The 23531-nt window shown below is 49.0% G+C and overlaps 1 protein-coding gene across 6 annotated transcripts in view; it reads right to left on the bottom strand.

Moving 5' to 3' along the window:
* The window catches only part of NLRC5 (NLR family CARD domain containing 5), a 253349-nt gene that overhangs the window by 168128 nt on the left and 61690 nt on the right, over nt 1-23531 (bottom strand). For all 6 annotated transcript variants that reach the window (XM_063945766.1, XM_063945765.1, XM_063945768.1 and 3 more), the window contains exons 23-25: nt 17786-17848; nt 3740-3823; nt 438-527 (exon numbers count right to left, since the gene is read on the bottom strand). In XM_063945766.1, coding sequence (XP_063801836.1) covers nt 438-527; nt 3740-3823; nt 17786-17848 — 237 coding nt within the window. The remainder of the gene's footprint in view (nt 1-437; nt 528-3739; nt 3824-17785; nt 17849-23531) is intronic.

The raw sequence follows: 23531 nt of genomic DNA on the forward strand, positions 1-23531 counted from the left end.
TACTCTGCCACTGCGATCAGTTCAGTACTTTTCGTTTCTGGTTTGACGTCACAAACACACCCAGCGTTCGTCCAGACACTCCCCCGTTTCTCCAGACACTCCCGCGTTTTTCCCAGAAACGGCAGCGTTTTTTCGCACACACCCATAAAACGGCCAGTTTCCGCCCAGAAACACCCACTTCCTGGCAATCACACTCCGATCACCAGAATGATGAAAAATCTTCGTTAAGCCGTGAGTAAAATAACAAACTTTTGTACTAATTTACTTGGCGCATGCGCATTGCGAACATTGCGCATGCGCAGTTTGCGACTTATTGCACCGATGCGAAGAAAAAGAACGAGCGAACAACTCGGAATGAGGGCCTGTGTGTGATGTGCATTGCGTATGGATGATACAGTCCAGTAGAGAGTAATACTGTCACAGGATTTTGGTCTTACCAGACGTTGATCTCTGCAACATTCCTCCAGGAACTGAGAGTAGACAGTAACACAAGGACGCCATCCTCTGATAAATGGTTTATGCACATGCTGTCAAAAAATTACGGGTATTCATTATCGGCATTTAACCCCATAATGACCAGAAATGTATTATGCGTTCCAGACAAGAGCAAATTTCAGAATTTGTATATGCATTGGTGTAATGTTGAATAACTATTTAACCACTTTGGGGCTCATGTAGAGTCGGACGCACTTTACCCAAAAAAGCAGTTGGAAAGGTTCCAAGACGCGGCCAGATCTGCATGGGTTATATAGGTTCCAGGTTTAAAAAAAATGCAGTTTATGCACAAGGTTTACGATAGGATAAAACCATAGCATTTGCGCCAGGTTCACGCCAGGAGAATAACAGTGTTAGAAGTAAATGCTAAAATGCACAATTTGTATACAAAACAGTATGATAGTGCAGTGTCATAAACGTAAGACAGTCGGTCTGTGTTTGGACACAGTTAGTGATAAATATCAAAGTTGTATTTTCCATGTAAAGTACAAATACAGATATATATATATATATATATATATAAATACACATATATATATATATATATATATATATATATAATATATATACAGATGCAAAAATAAAATAGAAGTACTAATTAGGTTCAAATAAATACAAATATCCGTTCTCTTCCTGAAAACAGAAAGTTCCTGGCGCCAAACATTTTGATACTATTAGGTATATTCAATTAATGTTGGATCCTTTCCGGCGGAAAGGATCCGACATCTCAGTAGTCAATGAGCGCCCAAATCCGTCATTCCCGACAACGTCAATCCGACTTTTTTTAAAGTCGGATTGACATTGTCGGAAACGCTGCTAAAACCTGTCGGATTTGGCCGGGTTTCTGACAAAACATGTGGATCCGCGGCTATTCCGCCGATCCACGTGTTTTCCGACAAGTTGGATCTGCCGACTTGTCGGAAAAACAGCAGGGGGATTGAATAGGTCGGAACAGTTTCCGACCTAAACAAGTCAGAAACTGACGTCTTTCCGACAAGACGGCAGTTCCGACTACAATTGAATACCCCCCTATAAGTGCAATTGAGCAGAGTGGCCTGAAAAAGGACTGGCCATCCCCTAAAGAGAATTCCTGTTTAATAAATCAAATGACAGTCTGCTCTCCTGCCAAGGGCCACAAGGAAATACATATTAAATATGGTGAACAAACTGCAGCAGCCATACTAGTGGGAGGGATCAAGTCATACTGAACCAATCAGAAGCAAGTGCCGACTGTCACCTTCATCAATATGTACTTTGCACTAGAGGACAACCGGGATGCGGTTAATTTACCAGCTGACGAGATCTCGGCGGTCAGGATACCGACACCAGAATCCAGACAGCCGGTGAAATGCTGGCGCTCGGACTACCAACCCAAGCCCTATATTACCAATTAGGTGGTGGTCTACACCACCACCCTAGGGAGAATAAAATAGTGTCCGTGCCCGAGGTGTGGCGATCACATCATGCCTGCAAGGGGACTCGATGTGCTCGCTGCCGGGATTCCGGCTGTCGGGATCCCGACTTTGGTTTGCTGACCGGCGGGATCCCGACTACCGGTATTGAATACCGAACCCGGACAACCACCTGCAAGAAAGGTGCCTCCCCGGAGGTAACCCATTTCCCCAATGGTTGAATAACACCCTGAAAGATGAAAGAATACAAAAATCTAAACATTCCTGATGCTCAGTGATTATATCATACACATCATGGACAGTAAATTCCCCTTTACTATTAGAAGAACTGCTACATTATGTAATTCTTGGGTGCCAGGGGCAATAGAAGATAAACTGGGGTGATTTATATTTTTTGCCATGCATCACCAATTTCCTGGAAAATCCAGGCAGCTCTAACTCCGTGATGTAGTTGGCATCCTGACAATTACAATGCCAGCGTCGGAATCCCAACACCTGTCAAAATCCTACACCCGGGATGCAGACAGAATGACTAACGTAAGTATGTGGGGGTGGGTTAGGGTTAGGCTGTAAGGGGGGAGGGTTAGGGTTAGGCACTAGGAGGAGGGCTAGGGGTAGGCTACGGGAGGGGAGGGTTAGGCACTAGGAGGAGGGCTAGGGTTAGGCTGCGGGAGGGGAGGGTTAGGCACTAGGAGAAGGGCTAGGGTTAGGCTGAGGGAGGGGAGGGTTAGGCACTAGGAGGAGGGCTAGGGTTAGGCTGAGGGAGTGGAGGGTTAGGCACTAGGAGAAGGGCTAGGGTTAGGCGCGGGAGGGGAGGGTTAGGCACTAGGAGAAGGGCTAGGGTTAGGCGCGGGAGGGGTGGGGAGGGTTAGGCACTAGGACAGGCCTGGCCAACCTGTGGCTCTCCAGCTGTTGTAAAACTACAAGTCCCATCATGCTTTGCTACAGTTTTGCTATTAGGGAAGGCTAAAACTGTGGCAGGGCATGCTGGGATGTGTAGTTTTACAACATCTGGAGAGCCACAGGTTGGCCAGGCCTGCACTAGGAGAAGGGCTAGGGTTAGGCGCGGGAGGGCAGGGTTAGGCACTAGGAGGAGGGCTAGGGTTTGGCGCGGGAGGGGAGGGTTAGGCACTAGGAGAAGTGCTAGGGATAGGCGCGGGAGGGGAGGGTTAGGCACTAGGAGGAGGGGAGGGTTAGGCACTAGGAGGAGGGCTAGGGTTAGGCTGTGAGAGGGGAGGGTTAGGCAATAGGCGGAGGGCTAGGGTTAGGTTCGGTAGGGGAGGGTTAGGCACTAGGAGGAGGGCTAGGGTTATGGTGTGAGAGGGGAGGGTTAGGCAGTAGGAGCAGGGCTAGGGTTAGGCTGAGGGAGGGGAGGGTTAGGCACTAGGAGAAGGGCTAGGGTGTGAGAGGAGAGGGTTAGGCACTAGGAGAAGGGCTAGTGTTAGGCGCAGGAGGGGAGGGTTAGGCACTAGGAGGAGGGCTAGGGTTAGGGTGTGAGAGGGGAGGGTTAGGCACTAGGAGGAGGGCTAGGGTTAGGCTGCAGGAGGGGAGGTTTAGGGAGAGGATAAGGGGTAGGGTTAGGTTACTTATGAAGAAGTGTCTGGAATCTCTGACCATCTGAATGCTGCTGTCGGGATTCTGACAATCGTCATCCAGACTGTTGGGATCTCCCTAAATCCCACCCATTCCGTGCACATTGAGGAATACATTAACAATTATGGATTTTGTTAGCATACACACTATATTTGTTCAGTAAGCCAGAGACACACCAATAATTTTGACACATTGGTGCCACGGTCACATCTTAATCACGGAGAGTGCAAGACACACACCTTACTTCCAGTAGGTTAGGGTTCCGCTGGAACGCTGTCAGAAGGGGCGTCACATCCTTCCTGCTAATTTTACAATTGTTTAACCTGGAAACAGAAGACGTGATTACCTAGAGTGCCAACAGCAGGAGAAATTGGGACTCTGCCAGATAATTGGAAGTCAGGAAATATGCTATACATATAATCTGTATGAACAGAGAATTATAATGTCAGAATTTCAACATTCATTAAACAATCCTGTGGATTATACAGAATAATTCACATTGGCTATTAGAAGACACAATCAAATTCAGCACTAAACTAAGGGACATATTTAATTGTGTGAAATCACCTGATAACAACTGTTTTCGGGGATACCCACGAAAGGTAAGTAGGTGTAACAAGGAGAGGCCGCAGCAAAGATCCCCGGTACTACATTTACCAAGCTTGGAACCTGCAGCTAACACCATCTTCAGATGGCATTAGCCAATAGTAGCTCTACCGCACTTCTTATCAGAAAGGGACCTTCTGGTCTGAACTCGCAAGCACAGTGACAGCAGTAACTAGGGACGTAACTAGGGGTGAGCAGGCCCCAGGACGCTATGGTGGCTGCCCCATAGCCCCTGCATCTGACTATCAGGGTGCCTGGATTGCCGTACCTCCTGGCTCTGGTAGCAATGTCACATGCTCAGGGGGGCGGGGCTGGTATAGTGTGCAGTCCTGCCCTGTTACTGCACTGGCAGTAGCTGTCACTTTGCCTTCAAACCTTCACCGGGACCAAGCTTTTTCGGAAGCCCTGTGGCGGCGCCCCATCTTTAATAAATTCATGCAGTAATTTTCATTACTACAGCGCAAGTTGGGGCATAATTATCACGTCCCAACCACGTTATAAATTACTACTAACATCCATATAAATTACATTAGGTAGTTCATTATACCATATATATTATACACATGTGAAATAAGCATAATCCATCTTATCATCTAATTGCCATTACTAACTCAGAACGTAGTTGAGTATCCAACAAGCATTATTTTAGGAGGGAGGAGATTTCATTAAGGAGACTATAGCCTGATTCAGAGACAGTCACTATGCTGATGTTTGTAGAACTCAGCAATCTTTTCTGGACTCGCATCCGTCACAGTAGCACTGCACATCCGGCACAGTAGCACTGCGCATCCGGCACAGTAGCACTGCGCATCCGGCACAGTAGCACTGCGCATCCGGCACAGTAGCACTGCGCATCCGGCACAGTAGCACTGCACATCCGCCACTGTAGCACAGCACATGCGCGCCAATTGATTAGTGTCAGTGGATGCAGTGAGGATTTATTAGCAAAGTGAGTGACAGTGAGTGTTGGGGGAGGTGGCTTGTCAAAAGGGGGCGTGCCACCTGTGTTTTCTGGGTTGTACTGGCCCCAGTGTCTTAGAGCTTACACTCATTCTGTGCCACCATATGATTGCTCAGAAGTTCGATGTTGTGACCGATATGTGACTGATGTTGCCAATGGGCCTAATTCAGATCTGATTGCTAGCAGGCGATTTTTGCACTGATGCGAACAAATAGTCGCCGCCTACAGGGGGAGTGTATTTTAGCTGCACAGATTTTGTGCAGTGTCTGCGCAGCCCAGGACTTGCTCAGCTGCTGCGATCACATCAGCCTATCCGGGACCGGAATTGACGTCAGACACCTGCCCTGCAAACGTTTGTTTTATTCGTGGCAGGCACTGCAGCTCGTGGCCCATGACCGCAGTGCGATCTGCCGCCAAACTGCACCGGGGACCCGCTAACTGAGACCCCAGTGTAACACTCACCGCACCGCGATCATCAGCATCTGTTAGAGGGAGGCGGCTAGCTGCCAGCGTGGGCACACATACTAACGATGTGTGATCAGCACCTCAGGAGCTCAGTGTCCTGTCAGCTGGGATTACGAACCATTAACCCTCAGGAGGTTGGTTCGGTCCCCCCTCTAAGTTCCACGAAGCAGATAGCCTGGTTGCCAACCAGTACTACCTGAAAACAATAAACTAAAACAAAAATGAAAGGAAACTCTCTGGAGCTCCAGAGAAATGCACCCGTCTCCTTGGGCACATTTTTCTAAACAGAGTCTGGTAGGAGGGGCATAGAGGGGAGGAGCCAGCCCACACATACAAACACTAAAGGTTTTAAAGTGCCAGGATCCAGCGGACCCGATCTATACCCCATGGTACTAAAGTACAGATCCCCAGTATCCACAAGGACGTAAGAGAAAATAAAGATCCTTCACACAAAAAATCTTATTATGGAGTGGATTGTGTTCTGCCAGATTAAAGCTAAAGCCACACCAGGCTTTATATATAGCTTATTCTGGCACCACTAAACTGCTAACAGCTGTCTCAGCAAACATGACACTGGAGAACTACTTACAAGTGAAAATGCTTTAGCCCAGAACACCTATGAGGGGGTGAAGCACTGAACTTATTGAGACCGCTGATCACCGCACACTGCTGCAGAGCTGCAGTAAAGATGGCCACCGTGATGATCCTCCCTGGTGTCTCCTTTTATAGATTCATACACACAGGAGGGCTGGATTTGTCTCGGCGGGAGAGGCAACCCCAGCCCTCCTGTCTCACCAGATCATCAACAGACCAGCCTATAGTCTGCACACAGAGGAGGGGAAGACAGCTGTCAGTCACCGAGTAGTGCGGCTGACAGCAACGGGCGGGGAGTGTCAGTGTAGCGGGGTGCAGCGGTCTGCAAAGGCAGTGTGCCTGAGAGACAGCGGGCTGGGGGGCTGAGTGTCAGTGCGGCGGGGCGCGGCGATCAATAATAAACAAGCAGGTCGCACACAAACGGGCAGGGCGGAATTCGTATCCTTAAAAAGGGGCAGGGTGCAGCGCCCTGCGAAAGACGCCTAGCTTCTGGCTGCACAGAGGCTGCGGGCCGGTGGAAATGTGAGCACGGGCTGCTATTGGCCCCCAGGACGGACTTTGGACATGCCTGGTCTACACATAACCTCACATATTTTGTGGCATATGTAATAGGGTCTGAGATTGCTGGAGAAGCGGGATGCCAGACGATCTCTGAGGGTTTTTTAAAATAAGCAATCATTTACAAGGCAAAACCGTGCATTGTAAATGATTGCTGCTTTAAGGAGAGAGAATTGACTAACATAGGAGAGGAATGGGTTAAACATCCTGTGAGGGGTGGACCTAGCTGTGAGGTAGTACAGCCTTAGGAAAGGGGGAGGGTTAAGGTATATATAGGCTGGAGTGGCCATTTTAGGTCTCTTTGCTTGCTGAAATTTCTGGGTGAGTTCTGCCTGGCAGATTTTTCACCCTATTAAGTTTATTCACTTGTTGAAAGTTACCTAATTGATAGTATGGCCTCCAACCGCCCACGCCGATCCGCGGGTGCACCAGCCCGGTACCAGTCCGGCGAGGCCGGTCCCGGGGCAGGGAGGTCAGGCGCTGAGGAGGCCGTTACTGCCCCTGGGGCTTCTCAAGCGGGGGTTCAGGGGCGCAGGGCACGCTCCTCCGGCGACCCTGCGGTCGCAGGTGCACCGGCTGGAGGACTGACCTCCCGGAGAGAGGCGACCAACAGTCCTCGCCTCCGGGGTCGGTCAGAGGTGACGGGACGGCAGGAGCTCGCGGGCGCACGCTGGCGCGCCTAGCCGGGCGCCGCTCGGCACCCGCCGCAACGACACCCGCTCACTCCCGCTTGCCGGGGCCGCTTAGAGGCCCCACGCGGGGGGGGAGAGCTGGGCAGGTGTCAGCGCGGGATCGTCGAGCGGGTGTACATCACAGGCTGTTACATCAGCGGGGGGCGCCCGGACAGGAAGCGGTGGGGCGTGCGCGCGCGCCCACGCGCGGCTCCGGCGACGCCGCAGCGCTCCGTGTCCCCTCAGCCCTCCTCGCTGCGGATAGTTTCCGGCGGGGCGAGGGGGGGGAGGAGGCCTGGCGGAGATCAACCAGGTATTTGGGGGTATTCGCCCAGCGGTGCTGAAGGCACAGCACCGCGGGCATCAATAGTCACGCCGAGTGGGGGCTACCGGGCTGAGCGAGCTGGCTCAGTCAGGCGGCAGGCTAGCCCCAGTATAAGGACAGTGCGAGAGACGGGCAGCACCCCCAGGGGACCTGGACGGGTAGGCACAGGAATTATGGAGGGGTGGACTTCCGGGGTTAGGCACCCTGGCATTGCGGACCTTTCCCCACAGGGCCGACCGGGCCGCGGTGCAGATGGGTCATGGCTTCCTATGCCCAGCGGCGGGTCCACTCGGCGCGTTCCTCCCTCACGACAGCCAGCAGACGACGTTACAACGTCACGGGGTCACAATGAAACGCGAGGCGCGTTCGCGTCGGCCCTCGCCACGGTGATGGCGGCATTGGGTCCGCTCGCAGTGGCCCCGGAGCTCGAGGGTGGGCCCGGGGGGATACCTAGCGGATCGGGCGCCGGTGCAGTTTCAGCCGCTCAGAGGGTAGCACGTGCGTGCCGCGAGCTTGGTGCGGCCGCGGCTCAGCTGCAGCAGCAGCCGCGGCGAGACGGGAATGTGCATTCACCTGGCACGCCCACGCCTAGTCGGGCTGGGCGCACGCCTTTGTTTGTGTCTGGGTCCTCTCCCCCTTTTTTGCCCGCAGTTGTTCAAGCGGATACGGAGGAACCGGAATCGGAAGCTGAGGACGTTACGTACGTCGCGCCTGATGAATCTGGATCCGTTCAATCTACGGCTTCAGGTGAGGCGGAGCAGTCGGGGTCGGTTTCAAGTACTCCCTCTAGTACGCGCAGCTCGTCCCCTTCGTCCTCTTCTTCCTCTTCTTCCTCCTCCTCCCTTTCTTCGGCAGCGTCCGACGTCAGTAGCACGACGAAGGCGAAGAAAAGGGCGACTAAATACGCCAGGAAGGCGGCTGGGCGGCAGGAGAGGCGCAAGAGGCGAAGGCGGCTTAGCAAAGAATCTCGCAAGGCCAGGAAGCGACGCGACTTGCCAGGCGTGGTCCGCTGCGAATATACTGCTGTCATGCGAGGGCTTAGGGATAGCTGCAGCAAAAGGATTCGCAGGGGGGACTACGTAGATGTCTTTGTCTTGACTAAAGACTCTAAAAAAGAGTTCAAGGCAGCAACCGCTCAGAAGGGCATAGGGGCCGAGGCGTTCCGCACGTTTGATAACTGGCTGGCGGGGTTTTTGGTTTTCGCGGCTTGCTACCTTGAAGACAGGCCAGACGAACATATGAATGTAATTCGATACCTGCATCTCGTGCACGATATGCAACGCACGTCGGCGGGTAACGAATGGCGTAGGTATGATGAGGAATTCAGAGAGAAGCAGGATGGGTTGTACGTTATGGACTTCGGTTTCAAGGACGTGGAGGTATGGCTTAAGGTCACCAGGGCCTCGCAGCAGGACAAGGAGCCCCGGAGCGCAGGGGCGGACGGACGCCGTGCCGGGCCGTCCGCCCATGCGCCCGGCGCGGACGGCGGGTCGGCCAAGCCAGGTAGGTCGGCCGTCCGGGCTGGGAAACAGCCCGCAACGAAAGGGTTATGTTTCGCGTTTAACAACGCTGCATGTTCCTACGGCAAGCAGTGTCGGTTCCGTCACGCTTGCCTCCATTGCGGGGGTTCCCACCCTGCCTCCTCCTGCTTCAAGAATACTCGGCAGGGTCCCCGTTCTAAGCAATCCTACTCGAGAGGGGCACCCGGCGGGGGCGCTCCACAGGGCACCAACGCCAATTAGGTTAAAGGCTATGCGTAAATGGTTGGGTTGGTATCCGAATAAGGAGGATGCCAGGTTTTTATACGAAGGTTTTAGTTTTGGTTTCCGCTTGCCTGTTGCGAGCGATTTTACAGTTCGGGCACAGAGGAACCTCCAGTCTGCTCGGGCCTTGCCTTTAGTGTTGCGGGGAAAAAGTCGATAAGGAGGTTAGGCTGGGCAGGATGGAGGGGCCGTTTGCAACACCCCCAGTGGCGGATCTCGTCATCTCCCCGGTGGGGGTGGTGCCCAAGAAAACACCCGGGTCCTTCAGACTGATCCAACACCTTTCCTACCCAGCGGGGTCCTCGGTCAACGACGCCATACCTCCGGGTCATTGCTCGGTAGTGTATCAGTCGTTTGACGAGGCGCTTAATTTGGTCCGCAGCTACGGCGCTGGGGCCCTCATGGCAAAAATTGACGTCGAATCCGCTTTTAGGTTGCTACCCCTCCATCCGGACTCATTCCGTTTTATGGGTTTCCGGATTGGATCGGAATATTTCATTGACAAATGTTTGCCGATGGGGTGTTCCGTTTCATGCTCGTATTTTGAACGTTTTAGCACCTTCCTGCATTGGTGCGTGGAGTCTTCGTCGGGTGGGCACGGTGTTGCCCATTACCTCGATGATTTCCTTTGTACGGGTCCGGCGGGTTCGCCGCGGTGCGGCAACCTGCTTTTCAGTATACGAGCATTGTTTTGTCATTTCGGTGTACCAGTGGCCGAGGACAAAACGGAGGGACCGATCTCTTGCCTGTCATTTCTAGGAATCGAGATCGACACGGTGTCAGGCGAATGTCGCCTTCCTGTGGACAAAGTGGCTAAGCTTCGCGAAGCCATTGGCCAATTCATGGGTTCGCGTAAGGTTAAGCTGCGGCAGGCGCAATCCTTGCTGGGCATGTTTAACTTTGCTTGTCGGGTCATCCCGATGGGCAGGGTTTTCTGCCGGAAGCTGGAAAGAGCGACCGCGGGGTGTGCCAGGCCGCACCACTTTGTACGCTTGCTCGCTGAGATAAAAAGAGATCTGGCAGTTTGGGCCTCGTTCCTGGAGGACTTCAACGGTGTGCGAATATGGCAGGCTCCAACGGTCGACAGCGCCAGATTGCAGCTTTTCACCGACGCGGCAGGAGCCTCCGGTTTTGGTTGCTTTCTTGAGGGATCTTGGTGCGCGGCATCGTGGCCAGCAGACTGGCACCAGGCGGGTTTCACTAAGGACCTTCTGCTCCTGGAACTCTTTCCCATCATGGTTGCGCTGGAAATCTGGGGCGAGCGGTTAGCGCATCGCAGCATCCTGTTCAGATGCGACAATCTGGGCGTGGTGCACGCGATTAACAACCAGAGGGCAAAATCGCTGGTAGTGCTTCGGGTGCTAGGGCAGTTGCTGCTTACTTGCCTGCGCAGGAATGTGTGGTTTCGGGCACAACACGTACCGGGTCTAGAAAATGGGGTCGCTGACGCACTATCGCGAGGGCAATGGGAGAGGTTTTACTGGTTGGCTCCCGAGGCCGAGGAACAAGGTTTTCATTGTCCCGGTTATGTCTGGCAGGTCATCAAGCCGGACTGGAAGGTCTAGCACTGCGTTCGGTCGCGCCATCCACGCTTAAGGCTTACAAGCAGGCCTGGAGCGAATGGGAGGAATTTGCTAGAGGACGGAAGCAACGAGGTAAGAGCGGGCATCGGATGATGCTTTCTTTTATTTGGCAGCTTTATGTTTCAGGTAGGTCTAGAGCGGTGGTGTCCCGGTACTTGGCTGGCATTGCGTTCTTCTGCAGAATTAAAGGGGTTCCCGACCTGACGAAAAGTGGTATTCTGCTTAAGGCTATGAAAGGATGGGCGCGCGTAGCACCTACGCCGCCTGACAGAAGGCGGCCCATCGATGCGGCGTTGCTGCCAGGCATCATTGGGTCGGTTGGAGCCATCGCATCATCTATGTTTGAATCGCTGCTTTTTAGATTGGCGTTCTCTATGGCTTACCACGGCGCCTTTAGGATATCGGAGTTGGTAGCGCCTTCTAAGCAAACTGATTCGCGCATGCTAGTAGAGGACGTAATGGTGAGTGGGGGGTCCTTGCTGTGCAGATTGCGACGCTCTAAGACGGACCAGGTGGGGAAGGGCCGATGGGTCACCCTGGTTCCGGCACTTGAGGAGAGCATATGCCCAGTACGGTTGGCAGTACAATATGAGGCAGTGAGGCCCGACTGTCGGGGGTCGTGGTTGCTGCACTATGACGGGCTGCCAGTAACGAAGTTCCAATTTCGGTGGATGATGGGTCGCTGTCTGACGAGCATGGGCCTTTCCCCCTCCCACTTCGGTACACACTCCTTCCGCATTGGGGCTGCTACGGCGGCAGCGGCCGCGGGTTTTTCGGGAGCCCAAATCCAGGCGGTGGGACGATGGAAGTCGTCCTGTTATAAGCGGTACATTCGCCCCGTCGCCTGAGATACTTTGCTTAAGCGTAGCTTGCATCAATAAATTAGAGTAAGTTAATGTTTTGTTTGGTGTTATGCATATGTTATGTTCGCTGTATGTTGGTTCGTTTACCCGTGTGTGCTCCTACTCAGGGATTAGCCACTTGCCGCTGCGGGCGTGAGCCGGCAGCGGGGGTCTGGAGTTATTTTGCGATTTTTGCCTGACTTGACGGACTGAATTCTAATCTTTAATTCGGCTAATCTGTTCTAATCAAAGTCCCTCAGCAGGTTTTTATGCTTTCACTTCCAGCTGAGTTATTTCATGTTTTACCCCTTTTTATACCCCCCCCCCCCCCCCCCTTGTTAATTTCGTTTTGATTTTTTTTTTGCCTTTCCCTTAATGTCTTAATGCTTTTACTTCAAATTGGCTAGGAGCTCGGGAGATCGGCTAGGCCGTGACTGCTGCGACATTAGGAAACAATAAAAAATTTTTTTTTCTTTTGGCAGATCCTTCAGGTTAACATAATACATGCTATGGCGTAGAATTATAGTAACACATTTTACCCCTTTTTCCTTCCATTCAGGTTGTTTCGCTGATGGCTTGTCCGTTTGGGTGGTCGGCCACTCGTATGTCTTCTGGGCAGCAAGGTTTTTGGCCTCTGATACTTCTCAGAGGTTTCCTAGAGGTCAGGGAATCAGATGGCTTGGTTGGCGAGGTATGATGTGGACAGATCTATTGAGTAGACTAGTCAGTCAGGCCAGGAAGCATGGAGTTCCCAAGGTTTTGGTTGTCCACTTAGGTGGCAACGACCTAGGGAAGAGGACTTCCTTGGAGCTACGGTGGGCCATGATACAAGATCTGGCAAAGGTGGCCGCAGCATGGACCAATTGTATATTGGTATTTTCCCTGATGGTGCCAAGGTTGAGTTGGCGAGGTGTGGAGGACGGATGCGTAATAGATGAGGCCAGGATAAAGGTGAATGGGGCGGTGGCGAAGTGGGTCTTGGCCCACGGAGGTAAAGTCGTTCGCCACCCTAAGATTCGGTTCCGAGACAAACACCTTTTTCGGCCTGATGGTGTGCATCTATCCAATGAGGGGATGATGTTTTTCCTGGAGGATCTGTTCCTGGTGTTGCAGGAGTTAGGGTAGTTTATGGTGGCGGTGCGAGGACTCTGGGATGGAGTCCTTCGCTGTTGGCGGAAAAGAACGGCAGTTTGTAGTTGTATGGTTTTTTATAGGTAGTAAGTTTCAGTGTTATTATGGTTTAGGTGCACTCACCTCCATCGACTTAATGGCCGCTCGACCACCCATCCGGGAGGCAGCGGCAGGGCACCCAGGAGCGGTGGGAAGTCACTGTGGGGGTTGTGTTGACACCTATTACCGGTTTGGATAGGGTGCTGGACGGTTCCGGTCAGTTTACCAATTTAAGTTTACCAATAGTTTAATAGAGCCGTTCTTTTTTCTGCCACCATTATGCCGGCTGATTCGGCATCTTAACAAAATTTTCCCAATTACAGGTTTTGCTATGGTTAGGGTCAAATAAATAGCTAGCAATTTTTCTGCCAAAATCATGTCTCCGTGTCTTTATTTACTGGTATAGAAGGTAACTAAGGTTTACTTCAATAAAAGGGGTCCACCAAATATCACTAGGATGTTTAGGAGAGAGAATTGACTAACATAGGAGAGGAATGGGTTAAACATCCTGTGAGGGGTGGACCTAGCTGTGAGGTAGTACAGCCTTAGGAAAGGGGGTGGGTTAAGGTATATATAGGCTGGAGTGGCCATTTTAGGTCTCTTTGCTTGCTGACATTTCTTCCCGCCCTCCCGCCCTAAGGGTAGAGGTTGTTTTGTTTGACGCGGAGTGCATTGGCGGTTAATTGATTAGCTGTTTTCATTCGTTGGCTATTTATAGGCGGAAAAGAACGTCAGTTTGTAGTTGTATGGTTTTTTATAGGTAGTAAGTTTCAGTGTTATTATGGTTTAGGTGCACTCACCTCCATCGACTTAATGGCCGCTCGACCACCCATCCGGGAGGCAGCGGCAGGGCACCCAGGAGCGGTGGGAAGTCACTGTGGGGGTTGTGTTGACACCTATTACCGGTTTGGATAGGGTGCTGGACGGTTCCGGTCAGTTTACCAATTTAAGTTTACCAATAGTTTAATAGAGCCGTTCTTTTTTCTGCCACCATTATGCCGGCTGATTCGGCATCTTAACAAAATTTTCCCAATTACAGGTTTTGCTATGGTTAGGGTCAAATAAATAGCTAGCAATTTTTCTGCCAAAATCATGTCTCCGTGTCTTTATTTACTGGTATAGAAGGTAACTAAGGTTTACTTCAATAAAAGGGGTCCACCAAATATCACTAGGATGTTTAAAAAAATGTCCAAAATTGCCCGGCATCCCGCAACTCCAGCAAACTCGGACCCTATTACATGTGCCTCTTTGTCTTTATTCACATCACATCCTCCTGACCCCTGGCCAACGGTACTGTGTGACCATATCATACAGCCCTTTGCAATCTGGCTGGACCATTTTGCAACAGATAATACCTGTCCTTGTGTATCAATGCCTGTTCTCCCTATAGATTGTAAGCTTGTGAGCAGGGCCCTCCTACCTCTATGTCAAACTTATCACCCAGTTCTGTTCTATCACTGTTTCCAAATGTAAAGCGCAACAGAAACTCTTAATACATTATATATATATATATATATATATATATACACACACACACACACACACACACACACACACACAAGCATACACAATGTATATTTAAATATAAAGATAGTTATGATGTATATAAAATCCTTCATTTTCGGAATGAACTGGAAGCAATCTGACCATTTTGTTTCCTAAAAAATATATAATAATTGATGCTGGTTTGTAGATACTGTAAGTCTGGATAATATTTTGGATTCTATTGCCGCTATGGGGCTGCCGATTGCATATCGTGCTTTGTTTTTTTTAAAGGTCTTTATCGCCCTCTAGTGGTTCTACAGCAAAATGAAACTGTTATCCAGCTGGTAAGGGCCTGTATAAACATTAATTTAATAGAAGTTACCAATGCATATATTAATATAAATGTTAGAAATGCTTTTACTTGATTGCGATCTTTTGAAAGTGGCAAGAAACTGTCCCTCCCCTCTCGCCCCGATACGGGTTACTAGGCTGTTTCCCAACATTAAGAACAGAGGGAGCGAGAGGACAGATCAGCGGGATAACATACGTCTTTCCGGCGGACGGGAATGCCGGCTGTCAAGATCCCGACAGTGGCATCCCTCCCGCTATAATGCAGGCAGCGGGGCGAGCGCAAAGAGTCCACTTGCGCTTGCCACAGTCGGGATTTTGACGTGGACACCCACGATTGGGAATAGCCCCTGTGCGCTGGGATTCCGACTGTCAGCATTGTTGGCTGTCGGAATTCCAGCGTCGGTAACCTGACCGATAGCCGACAAATTAACTGCATCCCCTTCTGGGTACTGAAAGCATTTTGGGCAGCTCCCCCACATTCCCCGGGGAATAAAGCAACTTCCCTAATATCAGCCACTCCCCCATATAGTGGGTGGTCCGGTACATTAATGATTCTATCTTGCCCCTCCCACCTGGACCTCTCCTCTGGTTAGTATTAAAATGAGAATAGATACTGAATTCACCATCCGAAGTCATCCTAAAATGTATTAAAATTTGAAAAGAGTAAAAAGCAGTGAAAACAATAGAAGAGAACTGAAAATAGGGTGTTAGTCCCAATACATTAGGTGTGGTGAATGCGATGCAATATTTACTACTGTCAGACGCTGTCATTTTTATACTGATCTGTTTTGTATTTACGGACAGTTAGAAATTATACTGATTGGATAGTTGCAGCTAGCGGCCAATCAGATTGCTCATCCACTTACTTATTCCAGGGTGCAGAAGAGTAAAATGACTCACTCTGTCCTGAACTGTGAAGCTTTCATGGCCCTCAGGCAGCGCAATGGTGTACTATGATGGTAGGTAATAGGGTAGGTAGCAGGTAACAGGGGAGCTCCCAAACAGTGTTACCCAGGACAGGAGCCTGATAAAGGAGAGGGTATCCCAATGTGGACGGAAGCATTTGGGGGCCATAAGAACATTATTACGCGAAATAAAGTTATCCAAATGTAATCTTCCCGAAATGGACTCATTTGTGTTTTTATCCTAAGTTTATACGGGTTTGTATGAAATCCGGACAGGGGTGAGCTTACTATGCTGACCCCTGTCCCCTACCCCTCCCTGTCTGCAGTCTAACCCTAACCTCCCCCTTAGTGCCTAAACCTAACCCCCCCATCCCCGGTGGTACCTAACCCCCCCTGTCTGCAGCCTAACCCTAACCTCCCACACCCCCCGCAGCCTAACCCAAGTCCCCCCCCCCCCATGTAGGCTAAACCACCACACACACACACACACACACACACACACACACACACACACACACACACACACACACACACACGCGCACACACACACACGCACACACACACACACACACCCTCCTTCTCCGGCAGTAACCCAAGCTCGGCGGTTATACTTACATCGGTCAGGATCCAGGCTGTCGGAGTTCCGGCGTCGGTCTCCTGACCCTGTTGGAATTCCGGTGTCAGGATTCCGACAGCCAGGATCTTAACCGCAACCCGTTTATACTTATTGTTAATTTATTTTACATACACATAATAGTCCTTTAGTTAAGTGGAGGTTGCTCAGGTATTTAATAGCATTCCCCCATCCTACCATAAAGAGAGGTCTGCAGGCTCCACTGACGATCCCTACAGTCTTGCGGCCCACTGCTATCACAAGACATCAGAGATGAAGACTGTAAAAGAACGCTCAGTGGTGTTATTTACATATATATTTATCCTTGACTGTTACTACATGTTACAGCCAGTATTCCAGATGAGGTCCTGATGTCCAACCGGAACACTGGCCAAACAGGGCTAGTCCACCCCGCATGTCTGGCCCTCCCCCCGCCACACAGGTATAAAAGCATCGCTCGGCGGCGATGCTTTTGTACCTGAAGAGTAGCTCCCGACCAGCGCAGCTCCTGTACGCTGACAGGGAGCTACCCATCGCTCTCCGGGGCGCAGCGGATGTGTGTGACGTCACGCAGCCACTGTGGCCCGCCCTCCACACGGTCCGGGCACGCCTGCATTGCCCGAACCGAGCCCCCATTCAGGCAGAGGACTATCACTGGGCAGAGATGCCGATCGCATCTCTGGCAAACGCCGGCACACTGCGGCACCAGCGATCAGGTCTAAATTAGGCCCTATGTCTATTTGTCTTATCACTGTAGATTCCAATTGTAAAGCGCAACGGAATATGCTACGCTATATAAGAAACTGTAAATAAATAAAATAGTACATAAGCGATTACATGTAAGGTTTTTATCCTAGTGGGGTGGAGGGGGGAGGAGGAGAGTGCTCAGACACATCATAACCAAATCACGGTATTACCCAAAAAAGTAGAATATGAGTAAAACCTAAACATGTTTCTGCATGTACTACTGATCCTTTCAATACCGGCCACACAGACGGATATAGACATTTAGAGGTCAATTCAATTAGAAGTGATGTTGGTGTTGTGATGGGATTTTAAACTGTGGCAATGGCAGTCGTACATCACCCCCCCATGCATTTTGCAGCCCCATAGGGATGGATAAAAAAAAAGCAAAATTGAGGCTACTGCATTTATGGGTTTTGTGCTTAACTAGTACATGGTGCCGGAACGACCAAATTTCCATCACTTCTAATTGAATGGATCCCTTAAACCGACACCCTTTGTTGTGGAAGCATAAAAACGATACATTCAGCCCGAATAACAGCTAGATGCATATAGAGCAGTTATCTGGATTAAGCTTTGTTTATGAAGGATGAGGCCACACAATTGTGTGCCAGTATAATTACAATCAATTAAATGAATAGTTCCACACCTGCAGATAACCTTGCTTGCCTTATGTTGCCTTTGTAAATGCAAGCACATGTCTTCAGCAGACCTGAAAAGAAGACAGCCATTACTAATAACGCACTGGATAAGCAACACGTGAAAATGGTAAGGCTGCGTTGTACTGGACAGAGAGAGAGATATGAGTGACTCTAGGTAGCTCAGTGATATCAGGTACGTAGGAAGCAGTGTTACCACTTACAGGCTTTGGGGTATATTTACTAAGCCTTGGATGGAGATAAAGTACCAACCAATCAGCTCCTGTTTTTTTCAAACACAGCCAGTGACATGGCAGGTTGGAGCTGATTGGCTGGTACTTTGGGGGTCATTCCGAGTTGATCGCTCGCTAGCTACTTTTAGCAGCCGTGCAAATGCATAGCCGCCCACGGGGGAGTGTATTTTTGCTTTGCAAGTGTGCGAACGCGTGTGCAGCCGAGCGGGACGAAAAAGTTTTTTGCAGTTTCTGAGTAGCTCTGGACTTACTCAGCCCTTGCGATCACTTCAATCTTTTTAGTCCCGGAATTGACGTCAGACACCTGCCCTGCAAACGCTTAGACACGCCTGCGTTTTTTCAAACACTCCCAGAAAACGGTCAGTTGCCACCCACAAACGCCCTCTTCCTGTCAATCTCCTTGCGATCGGCTGTGCGAATGGACTCTTCGTTAAATCCATCGCCCAGCAACGATACGCTTTGTACTCGTACGACGCGCCTGCGCATTGCGGTGCATGCGCACTAGTAACCTGTTCACTGCGCTGTGAAAAACAGCAGTGAGTGAACAACTCAGAATGTCCCCCTTTATCTCCTTCCACTTTATTTCCATCCGAGGCTTAGTAAATAGTCCCCTATTAGTCACTGCTTACAGGGAAGTTTGAGCATGATCAGGAATAATGGCCCTCATTCCGAGTTGATCGCTCGGTATTTTTCATCGCATCGCAGTGAAATTCCGCTTAGTACGCATGCGCAATATTCGCACTGCGACTGCGCCAAGTAATTTTACAATGGAGATAGTATTTTTACTCACGGCTTTTTCATCGCTCCGGCGATCGTAATGTGATTGACAGGAAATGGGTGTAACTGGGCGGAAACAGGCCGTTTTATGGGCGTGCGGGAAAAAACGCTACCGTTTCCGGAAAAAACGCAGGAGTGGCTGGAGAAACGGGGGAGTGTCTGGGCGAACGCTGGGTGTGTTTGTGACGTCAAAACAGGAACGACAAGCACTGAACTGATCGCACAGGCAGAGTAAGTCTGAAGCTACTCTGAAACTGCTAAGTAGTTAGTAATCGCAATATTGCGAATACATCGGTCGCAATTTTAAGAAGCTAAGATTCACTAACAGTAGGCGGCGGCTTAGCGTGTGTAACTCTGCTAAAATCGCCTTGCGAGCGATCAACTCGGAATGAGGGCCAATGTTTTCACTATTTGATTTTTTTCCTCCCTGGTTACAGGGAGATTTGATTCTTATAATGCCCTGAAATTGGGTAAAACTACTTTGTAGCTATAGTTGTTGTTTTCTATACTTAGATCTGTGAGGTAATGTATGTTCCGCGGCATTGTAAAAGTAACAATTCAAAGATAATTTTATCCTGGAAAAACCCCCAGATAGAACATAGAAATCTATCAATCTTAAAGTGGAAATCCTGGTAGGAAGTGATGTAGTAACTACCCAGGATACACTGGGCCATTTCCTGTGATGGATGCAAAAACACATACGTCCCAGCCATCCTGATTTTGTGGCGGTGGTGGTGAAGGGGCTTAGGAGGCCACTTCTATCCCCCCCTGCTCTGCTTGACAGAGTAAGCGGTGAATAGATGCGGAGCGCATAAGTGCGGGATCTCTTCATTGGAGAGAGGGACTAGGAGCATGTCCAGCAGATCTTGGAGTGATAAAAATGGGGGGCCATGGCTCACGGAAGCAGAATTTCCCACAAGGCCACGTTCCCTTGCATAAGGCCACACCCTGTGACCCAAACTACTGCTATGGTTTCAGCTCTATAGTCCTCAATCATGTTACACACTGTTGCTGGCTATTGAGCGGAAGGTGTTGCCACTGAGCCGGGTCACACTGCTCTGCTATTACTCATTGCTGTACTGTAATGTAACGTCCCCTGTTACAGTATGATGTCTTCGTATCACTGCCTATTACTCTGCATAGCTCAGTCATCTCTTATACTGCACTAGTATGTGAAGTGTAAAACTTTAATATTAATGGGGGAAATCAGATGAATAAAAAGAAGAATAAAAAAATTGGAAAAATGAATTTATATAGGTGGATTCAGGATAAAGCTACGGTGATCTGGGAAAGGGGAGATGTGTATAATGCATGAAAGCAAAGCAAAGGCCTATTTGCAATATATTGAAACTGGGTAGGTGAGGTAGGTTCCTGCGCACTCTCTATGCTGCCTAGCGTAAGGTCCTATCCTGATGTGTCACCACACACCTGTAACAGATTAAATACACAAAAAGAAAAATTGGATAGAACCTGCTGTGGGCGCAACGTGTGGGTGGCGGTGATGTTACACCGTGGGGTCAAAGTACAAGGTTATTTGGATGAGAGAATCCCTCTCTGTTCTTCTAAAGAGTCCCTTGTCCGGTAAGTTCTTCTCCCTCAAATGATGTTGTATGCGGAGAAAACACAAATTGTACACAAGAGTTCAAAAAGAGAATTTCTCCCAATGCAGATAGTTCAGAGTGATGGTGACTTCTCCCCGGACTCTACGGACTATGGTGTGGTGGAAAAATGTGAAGATATCCGTATGGGTTCACCCTGGTGTTTCAAAGTAGACGTGGCCTCTCACATGTGTGCTTACTTTCATGCAAATGGAAAAGACCTATAAAGGTTTCTTTATAGCCCCCTAAGGGTATTCTTGGTACCGAAAGTGGGTATGCTCCAAACATTCACATGCAAACACTTCTGAAAGGATGCTCACATCTGGGCTTACTTCAGAAGGCGCCGTACTTTCATATAAAGGTATCTTTATCCCAGCAGGCTGGATGGTCGTCCTCATTCACCCCCTTTGTTTCGTATTTAGGCTCGATGTAAAGCACAGAAACGGAGGGATGTATGAGGTTTCAATGCATTTATTGTATAAAATCAACGTGGATCAATAAAAACAAACTCTGAATGGTATACCACAACAAGCAATCTCATAGATGTTTCATCAGCAAGGTCAAAAAGGTGGGAACAAAGATGTTAACCCGGGGTGTCTCACCGTATTCCTGCTGATAGGGATGATTGGAGTGGTACCTCAGATCCTCACATGCCCCAACGCGTTTCGACTAATGAGTCTTTTTCAAGGTGCATGTGAGTTATGAAAGGTCCTGATATTTATACCTAAAGGGACTGATTACTCCGCCCCTTCCTGGGCGGAACCCAGTGAGATCATCAAGATCCTAATTTAAGTATAAACTGGGATTTTACCGTGGTGATCTAGTGGTAAATGCATAAATGCATAAATGCTGTTGGATAATGGAATATATGAGAATGGAGAAAAGGTGAAACCGTGGTGTAATCGCCATGCGTTCCAACCGTGTGGAACGCAAGCGAGATGGTCCGGACTTCCGGCGGAAGCACCCGATCATTGTGCTTCCGCTGCTGGCAGCGCTCCTACGTGCCGCGTCACATATTGTGGAGGACGGGTCAGACGTTACTCATGCTCACGTGGGCTACCCCGTGTGTGATGGGCTGCGTCGTCTTGCGTTCCAAATCCAAATGGAACGCATGACGTGGGCGGCGGCCGGGTTTGGCAATAGGAGTGTGATGTTCTCCACACTGCACTGAAGGGGATATTACAGGAGGATGTATTTTGAAGTGGGAATTAAAAGTGATGATTTAAGAAAATGCATAATGGACAGAAAAATTATATATATATGAGAGTAATAGCTACAAATGCATGTATAGCATGATGTTGAAATAATTACCACACGGCTTTTTTTTATATATATGAGTAGACGATAAGATGGACCCATGGGACAAAAATATAAATTCAATAAAAGATGTAAAAACATTAAAGAAAGAAATAATTGAATGAAAAACATGTGCACGGGGACATTTTGGGGGGGGATATACAGTGGATAAACAAATAAATTATGGAAGGGTACTATTCCTAATAGCTGAAGGTAAGTAGCTGGACCCTATTATAGTGGGTAAAGGACAAGTGGTTGGCCTCATTTCTCGCCAAAAGGGGGAGTCACGATATGGGCTATACTGATTTATACCGATATTCTATGGTCCCCAGAATTGGCGGTGAGGGATCTGAGAAACCCTGCTTATACAGAACTCTGCGAGGGGCGGTATTCTTTTAGGGACTCAATAAGGTTATAAAAACCATTTGGTTTCGAAGTCCAAATTGAGGCCCGCTGGATGCAAGGTACCCATTTCAAATATGGTTCTCATTTCTTTCTTCGCAAGCTCCTCCTCCATATTATTCTTCCTCCAATTTCCCTTTATTATATGGATTCCACAGAAGGAGACCAAGTCTTTGAGCTGACAATGATGGTGTTCTTTAAAATGTGCTGACACTCCATGAGAGGTGGTACCTTTCTTGATGTTGCGTACGTGTTCTGCCATACGTTCCTTCAATTTTCTGGTGGTTCTTCCGACATATTGCTTTTTGCAGGAACATGTGATGAGATATATTACATGATGGCTATCACAGGTAATGAATTGATGGATTTGTCTGCTTTTACCCGTTACGGTGGAGGTATACTCTGTGATTTTAGAAGTCGAACTCCTAAAGTTCTTACACATACTGCACGTTCCACATCTATGAAAGCCTTTTGTCATGATGGTGCCTGGTTTCTTCTTGTCTTGTGCCACACTTTTAACCAAGTGATTTTTAAGGTTGTCTGCCCTTCTATATATAAACCTGGGTTTCTCTTTTAAGGTTCCTTTCAGCATAGGATCACGTAGAAGGATCCCCCAGTGTTTTCTAATGATGGTCTCTATCTGTTTGTGCTGGCTGCAGAATTTGGTAATAAACGGTATACCCATATCCTCCAATGAATCTTCGTCTCTTGTCTTGGGTTCCAACAAGTCTCTTCTATTGCTGGTCAGATATTCCTGAAAGGGAATATCCACTGTACTTGATGTATATCCTTTGGCCAGCAACTGTTTCTTCAATTTGGTTCCCTGTTTCTGATAGTCTTCCACCTTTGAACAGTTTTTCCTAATTCGGTGAAATTGGCTTCTCGGTACAGATGTGAGCCAATTGACAATTACAGTGGATATTCCCTTTCTGGAATATCTGACCAGCAATAGAAGAGACTTGTTGGAACCCAAGACAAGAGACGAAGATTCATTGGAGGATATGGGTATACCGTTTATTACCAAATTCTGCAGCCAGCACAAACAGATAGAGACCATCATTAGAAAACACTGGGGGATCCTTCTACGTGATCCTATGCTGAAAGGAACCTTAAAAGAGAAACCCAGGTTTATATATAGAAGGGCAGACAACCTTAAAAATCACTTGGTTAAAACTTAAAAGTGTGGCACAAGACAAGAAGAAACCAGGCACCATCATGACAAAAGGCTTTCATAGATGTGGAACGTGCAGTATGTGTAAGAACTGTAGGAGTTCGACTTCTAAAATCACAGAGTATACCTCCACCGTAACGGGTAAAAGCAGACAAATCCATCAATTCATTACCTGTGATAGCCATCATGTAATATATCTCATCACATGTTCCTGCAAAAAGCAATATGTCAGAAGAAGAACCACCAGAAAATTGAAGGA

Source organism: Pseudophryne corroboree, chromosome 11, assembly GCF_028390025.1.
Source record: "Pseudophryne corroboree isolate aPseCor3 chromosome 11, aPseCor3.hap2, whole genome shotgun sequence".
Taxonomy (NCBI): domain Eukaryota; kingdom Metazoa; phylum Chordata; class Amphibia; order Anura; family Myobatrachidae; genus Pseudophryne; species Pseudophryne corroboree.